This window comes from Arachis ipaensis, chromosome B06 (genome assembly GCF_000816755.2).
Source record: "Arachis ipaensis cultivar K30076 chromosome B06, Araip1.1, whole genome shotgun sequence".
NCBI lineage: Eukaryota > Viridiplantae > Streptophyta > Magnoliopsida > Fabales > Fabaceae > Arachis > Arachis ipaensis.
Window position 1 is genome coordinate 42,443,641 of NC_029790.2, and position 9,695 is coordinate 42,453,335.

Below are 9,695 nucleotides of genomic sequence, written 5' to 3' on the forward strand. Positions count from 1 at the left end.
AAGTGACACGTATCACTGACCTGTCACGTGGCGTGCCACGTGGCACTTAACGTGACACGTCATCATCCAACTAACGGAAGGACTAATTTGACTAACAGTTTATCTTTCAGGGACTAATTTGATTGAAAAAATCATTCAAGGACGAAAATAAAAATCGCGTGATCTTTCAGGGACGAATTTGAGTATTAACCCTATATATGTGTAAAGTAAAATTCAAACCTCCAATATTTATTTAAATAAACAAATAAGTTTACCACATAAAATTTAGAAGAGAAAATGTATACTATTTTGATAAAAAGGAAAAAGAATAGTGTTATAGCAGGTGCGAAATAATTATTGCAAGCAAGTTAAAAGAAATAATTAAAATAATGATAAAATTGAAAAGAATTAGTTAATCTTATATTAAAATTCTAAATTAACAAATAATATTAAACATCAAATTTAATCTTAAATTGCAGTTATTTATGAACAAAAGATCCTAATAATTATCCTAAACAAGAAAAACTTTAAGTATATACTTTATATGTTTCAATACATACATGCAATAATACGTTTTTTATTAGTTAAGAAATAAACTATGGAAAGATATTTGAAAATACGTCTTACGAATTTATAACACTGCTGGTACCTAATTTTATAAAAAGAAAGAATAAAAAATTAATTTTTAGTTAGTTAATATTATTAAATTTATAATTTAGTATTTGAAATCTAAAATTTGAAATTATTTAATAAAATAATTTCAAAAACGTAACTGATATTAATTGAAAAAAAAATTAATTTTTTAACATTATTCTCTCGTAAAATAGTATAGCCTGCCTGTCCAAAAATTATCTATGCATTCTTAAAAGGAGTATTAATTAAGCATATTTTACTATTTCAGACAGATTAGATGCACCTTTCTGGTATGCTTTCTGAAGGATATAACGTAGTCAAACTGCATTTAATGTGTAGATTGAAAATCGGGAAAAGTTTGGTTTTTCGAAGTTTAGAAGTTTTGCGGTATGACTTCTACAACACCACCCCAGTTAAGCTGGAAATTGATCCTCTCCAGTTTTTTTAATATTTAAAAAAATACAGTATGATTTTTTATTATTAATTTTATAAATAGGATGAAAATTAAATATGAGAGTGAGAATAATAAAGGATAAAAAATTATAATTAATATCATTCAATTTTTTTTTTCATTAGAGAAAATCCACTCCGATTAAGTTGGGTCATTAGCAGCCTCTTGTCTACGATGAACATACATAAAGTCATCAACATTGACACTATCATAATCAAGTTTCATCAAATCATTTCTTCAAAAAAAAAACTTTAATTGATAGGAAGAGATAAATATATGATTATATTTATAACATATTTTCTTATATAGTTATATTATATATGAGTTTTATAAATTTTTTATAGATTTTTTTATTTAATTTTTGCTAAAACTTTTTCTTTTGAAATTACTAAGGATCCAAGTTTATAGAACCGCTGCTATATAAAAAAAAACTTAAACGGATAAGAAGATGTATATATCTCTAACATTAAAATAGTAATTAATTTCCTGCTAAGACCCAGAAATGATTGATCAACTTTTGGAACAATAGAAGGGTTAATTAAGAGCTGCTGTACTTTTATTCTGCTGAGACTCCATATAACATGGCTAGTTTTTACTTTTTATCCTATGCACTATAAGAATTTGACAAATTAGCGACAAATTTTTACAAGAAATATTTTTTGTCATTAATTCGTCACTAACTTGTGAGGAATTAGTGATGCACTAACGACAAAATTAATAAGCGGTCACAAAATACCCGAACTTGAGAAAAACGACTGATTAGCGAAAGATTTACGAGTAAGTTTGTTTCTCACAGATTGACTTTTATAGCTAAAAAAAGAGCGAAAAAAATTTTCTCGCTAATTTCTCACAAATTAATTAGCGAGTGACAATGTTCTAGCAAATCAGTCACTTAGGAGTTCAATCGAATAAAAGTAAAGTAGCGAGAAACAATTCACACACTAGTTCGTCGCTAAATAAACTTTGTGTGAAAAACTCTAATTAGTGAGGAACAATGTCCCTAGCTAATCTGTCACAAAAACTTGAAATGTATTCTGCGATGGACAAATTCCTAGCTAATTTGTCGCCAAAGTTTTTATTTTTAGCGAGCAATTCGTTTCTCGCTAATTTGTCGCATAATATTGTAAAATTAAAAATTAGGGTAGCGACAGAAAACAGTCATCGCTAACTCGTCGCAACGGATATATCATTCAGCTAGGAAAGTGTTCCTTGCTAATTAGTCGCTAAAGTAGAAATATGGATATTGAGTGCCTATGACCTAAGTAGCAAGAAATTTACGACTGTTTAACAACTGACACACTTCGTTCGCTGATTTCAAGTCGCTGATTAGCGGGCGAAATACATTTGTCGCTAAGTTGTCGCAAGTTTAATTTAGCTAGTGACTTGGCAACTGCAATCTTGTCGCAAAGTAAAAGCTATATCCTACCTATTTTGTAGCAAATTACTTGCTAATCTCATTGGAAATCCGTCGCAGAGTTATAACAAATCCAAAGTTGATCGAAAAAATTTTAGAAGTAATTGGTCAAATTTTAGAGGATCCAAATCCAATTATTAAAGTACCAAAGTTGTGACTAATAATTAACTAGCTAATTTTTAATAACTAATAATTTATAATATTCTAGCAAGATATCAATTCTAAAAAATTTCAAACAATTTAAATCAAAAGCTTTTTCTTAAATTTTTTGTTCCAGTTAAACCACAAATTTATTAATATATTATTATTGTTAAAAACTCTTCACTAATAAAAATCTTGACTACTTTTTTTTATACTAGTACATGATCATAAATGGTTATATATTTAATATGTAATCTCACAATAGTCTTTTTCTTGAGTTTTAAGCTTTGACAATACACATACCACATGTAACCTATGTTAAATTCAATTAATACATAGAAGAATGAGAAACAATTTCTGTTATAGGCTTTGATACCATGCGTGAATTCTATCTCCTAAACGCTTAAGCTGTGGGGTAAGGACTCAAATAGTTATATATACCCTTCAAAGTTGTCCTTTCAAAGTTTTATTTTAACTCTCGATTTCCTCAGTAATCATGTGGACCTGCAACGCTAGCTGATGGTCGACTAGCTGATTTAATTCGAAGAGTTTCTACCTTTGGAATGATGTTAATGAAGCTTGATTTTCATCAGGTATGAATAATATGTTGCTCATTTTTCCTTTTATGATCACATGTGCCCTGAAAATTAGATCTATCATAGGAATCTACTAGACATTCTGAAACAGTTGATGCAATTATCAAGTACTTGAGAATGGGTACATACAGTGAGTGGAATGAAGAGAAGAAATTGGACTTCTTAACCAAAGAGTTGAAATGGAAAAGATCATTGGTTCCTCCTATTATAGAGGTGAGATAAATTGTTTTAAAAGTTGCTAGTCTAATAGATGGAGGATTTTTCTTAAGAGTAAGAACCTAAACGGTCCCTTTTATATTTTTGCTTCACAAATTAGTGAGTAATTAAAGAAAATTGATTGTTTAATTTCTCTCTTTTAAAATATTAAGCAAATGAGTCTCTTATAAAACAAAAGGATAAATTAATCTTTTAAAATTTTAAATAGTTTAATTAATTCCTCTACCAAATTATATTTTTACAAAATTATGGAGTAATCATTTTATTTGGAATTAATATGTTTAATTCTAAAATTTAGGAGTAGTTCATCAATTTTATTTCTATAAGAACTTATCACTATATCGGGTGCAAAACTTAACCATAAAATAATAAACTGTATTCTATTCTCTTGTAGTTTGAGTATATGAACTAATTTCAAAGTCATGGAATTTTCTCTTTCTATTTTCTCGTGGAAACAAAAATATGATAGTAGGTATTTAGGATGTTGGAGAAAAGTTATATACACATATGTTAGGTATGTTTTAAACAGTTGTGAGGCGTGGACTACCCTTAATTGTGTATAGAAAGGACATATATGTAAACTCATCTTTGCTCCTTACTATTTTAAAGTTAACTTTCGTCATTTTGTTGTACGGGACTAAGCGGTGGGGAGTAAAGAAGTAACAAGAATTTAAGTTGAATGTTTAAGTGATAAAATTGTTCTATTGAATAAGGACATACGAGATATGATCGAATTACAAAGGAATTGATTAGTAATTGAAAATGAGTTAAACAATACATGTATTTATATACCACACATATCCAAGATTCTATATCATCATCATCACTTTATGCCTTTTGTTTAATTTATACTAATTGTTTTGCACTTCTTTTTCTCTCTTGATAATAATTTCATATAATTTTCTCATCTTGTTTTCTTCTATTTGATTTTGTTGTTTATCTTGATTAATTTCTTTTGCATGCAAACAAAAATCACATGACGTTGTGTAGTGTAGTGCAGTACCTTTGATTTTGACTATTGTTGGATTTTATGATTATGAATTTCTTTTCTTTTCTTTTTTGTTGAATTTCTTGCTACTTTTTTGGTGATCATCTTGTATGAATCCATTTATGAAATTCTGTATCATGGGTTAGTTTGGCTAGTTCTATGACCTCATGTATGGACAATTTTTTTTCTATTGATTTGTTTTTCTTTTTTGTAATATGCAGAAGTATGCAGAACTGATAAAGTAATTAACACTCAATTAATAGTTTCTCGGTAAATTTACCAAAAATGGGCCAGGCATTTTTCTCCATATTTCAGCTTGAAACAGAGGTTATTATGGCTTGTTGGCATTACATTTGCAGTATGTAAATTAAATTATTAGTTTTATTATAGATTTGTAATTTTTTAAATTATAATTATACTATGTAAATAATTCATGTAAATTAATAAAAAAATCAATTCTTTTTATATTTTCTTATTTTCTCCCTTCAAAAGTGTGGCTATGTCTCCTATTGGCACGCTTTCGAAGCGTGGCCAAAACCAACTCAATTGGCACATTTCTAAAAGCGTTGTTGTATATCCACTTTTTTACATTTTTGGCACGCTTTAAAAATGTAGCAAAAACCAATTTTTCTTGTAGTGCAAAATATTTATCGACTTGTTACTAGTTTAAAAGGAATTTGCAATGACATTTGCGATAGTATTGCAACTAATTAAATACATATTTTCTAGCAAATTAGCGACTACTTCGGAACTTTGCTTTCTCATTTATATTGGCTTTGGTTTAGCGACAAAATTCCTACAAATTTAATTAAGGATTTTTAAAGATTAGCTATAGATTTGCTACAAATTGTGATAGATTTGCGATCGTATTAGCGAACAACTTGCGACGAGTTAGATTCGGAAAAATTCGTCACTAATTAGCGTCAACTAAGCATTCCATTTTGTCTACGAAGTTAGCTTCGATTTAGCGATGAGTTTACTGCGCTAGAGTTTGACGCTAATTAGCGACTACTTGTTAGTCTATTTCTTCTATGGAATTAGCTTTTAATTTAGTGATGGATTTGCGACTATCTATTCGGTCCCTAAAAAACTTTTCTGATGAATTAGCGACTAATGTGTTTGCCTCACTGATCTGCGACTTGTAATTAACGAGGAAAGTATTGGTTGCTAGACGGTAGCTAATCTGTCACAAATTATATTTTGCGTCAGATTAGTGATGATTTTCCGACTGTTTTTGTTGTAGCTAATCGGCTTTATTCTTGTAGTGATGATAGATATTCTTAAAATATTTAATATGAAAAAATTTATAGTATTTCAAAAATTTTGATATTTCAATAATCTTAGTTATTAGTGATATTTATTATATTTATATTTTATGATTGAAATTAATAACTAAAATTATTAAAATATTAATATTCTTAAAATTACTTGAAATATTTTTTTTTATATAAATACAGAAATTTGTTTAGTTATAGAGATAAAAGTACAAACACAAAATTTTCATCATAAAAATAGAAAATATCTGTCTAAGGGATAGAAAATAAATATTCAATTTTTCTCTATGTCTGTATGGCTTTCTTTTTCTTCCTTTAAATAAATAAGGCTACTGATGTAATTCTAATTTTGGTAATATATAAAATGGTCTTATTAATATATTTATTTTAATTATATCAAGTATTTAAAATATTTTTTGTTTTAATAAATAATAATATATATTATATCTAAATTTATTTTAAGAATATATGTTAAGAATAAGACTGGACACACGGACACGTGATTGTATTTAGATATGTCCAGGAGTGTCCGGAGAAGAATTTTTTATTTTTTATTAAGACACGGTTGGACACAGCAGACACGCGTGTCGGACGAGTGTCGGTGAGTGTCGTGTCCGAAATGTGTCCGACACGCGGACACGATAACTCAGCGAAATATCCGTGTTTCATAGCTAATAATAATGTTAAATTGATGGCTACAAATCATAAAACCTGCTACTTTCTAGCGCTCCTCTATCATCATATAACATCTGTTGTGATTTTGATTTTTTATTTATTTAACTTCTCTTTTAATGTTGTTTTAACCATGTTGCTAACTAAAAAACATTAATATTAATAACTAGTTTTTAAAAAAAAAAAATACTTATTTTAGATAAAAGAAATAAATACTAAATTAGTACCTAAAAGATTTTGCTACTAATAAAATGGTATCTAATTTTTGTTATTGACAAAATAATTCCTAAAATATTTTAAAATTTAACAAAAGTGATTAGCCGTCAATTGAGTTACTTGGAGTTAGGGTTTAGGAATGACGTATCAGTTAACAATTATCATAATTACAAAAATTACCCACTTTTAATTTTTATAATTTTAAAAACACTCAAATTTTAATTTTCTAAAAACCCTAATCCCGTTTTTCTCTTCTTCTTTTTTTCCTAATTCCCTCACTAAATATCCCCTAACAATTTTCCTTTTCCTTCCCCTTCGTCACTTGTTCCAATTTCCTTTAATTTCCTTCGATCCCTTTAAATTCATCTCCATTTTCATCTCCATCTCCATCAGATACCAATTTAGTATTTAGCTCTAAATAAAATAAAATCTTAATTAAAAAATAAATACAGAAAGAATTTCAAAGTTTTGAAGTACTACGCTATAACTCTTTTTTTTTTTCTTTTCTTTATTTTGTGGCACTGCTATAACTACAATACTAGTGTTTAAAAAATCATCATAATTATTGGGTCATTAATCAACGACAATTTTTTAAATAAAATTTAAATTTGTGGAGAATTAGTCTTTTGTCTTTACTCTCAGTTAAGAAATAATGTGAAAAATGAAAGAAAAAAATGTCACACTAATTTTCCCTTTTATATTGATTAAGAGGGGAAAATATGCTAGCATTTAATTAACACTGAATATTCATATGAGTTTTACAAATTACTGGAAGATGTGTGAGCAGTAGTGCATCATACAAATGGACCCTCCCACTTGACAATAGTTTACTAACTATTACTCTACAAGACTTGGCCCCTCCCTTGAAAATGTGCACCAAATAATATATATATACACCATCCTTTTCAAACGAAATATTTTAATACGGTGCATAAGATGCCTATATTATAGTAGCTATTTTACTAGGTGTATAAATAATTATTTTAATATTAAGATTTAGATGAATAATTTAAAGGTATAGTATATTTTTATTTGACTGGTAGTTGTTCATGTTGTTTAAGATGATCATTATTTACCTAGTATTCATAGAGACAATTGCAGTTACACCAGCCTGTGTTCCCTTTGACTTGTGCTATTTCTTCTTTGAATAATAATAATTACTTGGTGCTCCCTCGCATGTATATATAATCCATTATTATTATTTGTTGGGGACTCTTAAAGTTATTAGATCACTGAAATAGAGAGCCATGGGAAGAGCTCCATGCTGTGACAAGGCTAATGTAAAGAGAGGGCCATGGTCTCCTGAAGAAGATGAGAAGCTGAAGAACTACATAGACAAATATGGCACTGGTGGTAATTGGATTGCTCTTCCACAAAAAGTTGGTAAGAACAAACCCATCATCCTCTACTGATGACTCATCTTTTATTTAGCTTCTTAGTTAATGATCTCTTAATAATATTATTCTTCTGTAGGCTTGAAAAGATGTGGAAAGAGCTGTAGACTTAGATGGCTTAATTATCTGAGGCCTAACATTAAGCATGGTCAGTTCTCTGAAGCAGAAGATAGAGTAATCTGCAACCTCTTTGCTACCATTGGAAGCAGGTATATATATATATATATGTTTTACTATTTCAATTATTTTCAAGGCAAAGATTTTCATTCCGTTATTTTCATATGAAGTTGATAATTGAAAACTGTTAGATCGCTTGATATTTTGACTAAATTATCATCTAACAGTTTTTAACTATTAATCTCAGGTAAAAATAACAGAGAGCGGGAGTTTACCTAATTTCATTTATTATTGTGACTTGTGATGATGAGTTTTCATGTGTATGTATAGGTGGTCAATAATAGCATCTCAATTACCTGGGAGAACTGACAATGATATCAAGAATTACTGGAACACCAAGCTCAAGAAGAAAATGATGGCCATCCATGATAATAATAATAATAATCTATTATCTTCTTCAATTCTTCAAAGGAAGCCTCCTACTCCCCCTCATCATGAACAAGTTACCCTTTTATCCATGTTGCAAAATAATCCAACATCATCATCATTCATCAGCCATCATGGTCCTGCTGATGGATCATCCTATTCTTCTTCATACTCATCAAGCCTTCTGAGTAGTGGTGGAAATAACTCTTCCACTTCCAATTCCAATTTTCAAGGGCAAGAAAGTAATTTGATGGGACATAGCATGTTTGTGTTTGGGGGTGAAGCTACTGCTAATAGCTGCAGTTCTTCTGATGCTAGCTGCAGCAATAACAACAACAACAATCATGTGATAGAGCATGATCATCATCACCATGGAACTTTTGTTGATCTCTACAATAACAATAATAATAATGGTGGAATATTATGGGGAGAAAATCCATTGGTGGAGGATTATGGCATAGTAGAAGAAATCAAAGAGCTAACAGCCACTACTACTACTACATCTACTACTAATTGTAACAATAACTTTTTGTTAGCTGAAAAGAAGACAGACGAAAGGGTCATGTACTACTATTGAGTACTCATATTCTATCATATCTTGCTCACTTTCTTTATTATGTTATTGCCTAACAATAATAACATACTCCACATTTCATCACTTTTTGCCTTTGCTATACTTTTTAGAACTTACCTACACCATAGTTAATTATCTCACATTATGTATGTTATTTCTGCAGCTTTGATTGTTATTGAAGCTTGTATTAATCTCCATATACACACTTAGAAGCCAAGCAAGCTAGAAATTAGAGTACCTTGTAATTCCTAATAATTTTCAATAGTATGTATTATTTGACCTTTTTTTTTCTTCAAAATTTCAATCATTAGCCTAAAAGCGATTAATCAACTTTTCATTTATTGATTTACTTACTATACAACTAATTATTTTCTTCTTATAAAATTTGAGTAATTTTAAAATAGAATACCAGTAATCAGATGCTCAATCATTGAGGCATTATTCTTTCAAAAATTTTGATGATGATCGAGAGTTCTAGTGATTACTAACTTTAAATATTCAAGTTGCGTGTCCTTTAATTTCACAACAATAATTTTGAATATATGTAACAACACTCAATCCCATGAGGCTTTACCACACCTTACAAATAAAGATATATATATAT

At 28.9% G+C, this 9,695-nt stretch overlaps 1 protein-coding gene across 1 annotated transcript; it reads left to right on the plus strand.

Annotated features, from left to right (window-relative positions):
- On the plus strand, positions 7,756 to 9,175 carry LOC107648580 (transcription factor RAX2). The gene is made up of 3 exons (XM_016352392.2): positions 7,756 to 7,963; positions 8,054 to 8,183; positions 8,422 to 9,175. The coding sequence occupies exons 1-3, from the start codon at positions 7,828 to 7,830 to the stop codon at positions 9,092 to 9,094; spliced, it is 939 nt and encodes a 312-aa protein (XP_016207878.1). The 5' UTR covers positions 7,756 to 7,827; the 3' UTR covers positions 9,095 to 9,175.

Excerpts from the sequence above, each read along its gene's own strand:
- LOC107648580 (XM_016352392.2), top strand. The coding sequence starts at position 7,828 with ATGGGAAGAGCTCCATGCTGTGACAAGGCTAATGTAAAGAGAGGGCCA. Across the intron at positions 7,964-8,053 it reads TGCTCTTCCACAAAAAGTTG|GCTTGAAAAGATGTGGAAAG; the intron begins GTAAGAACAAAC and ends ATTCTTCTGTAG. Across the intron at positions 8,184-8,421 it reads TTTGCTACCATTGGAAGCAG|GTGGTCAATAATAGCATCTC; the intron begins GTATATATATAT and ends GTGTATGTATAG.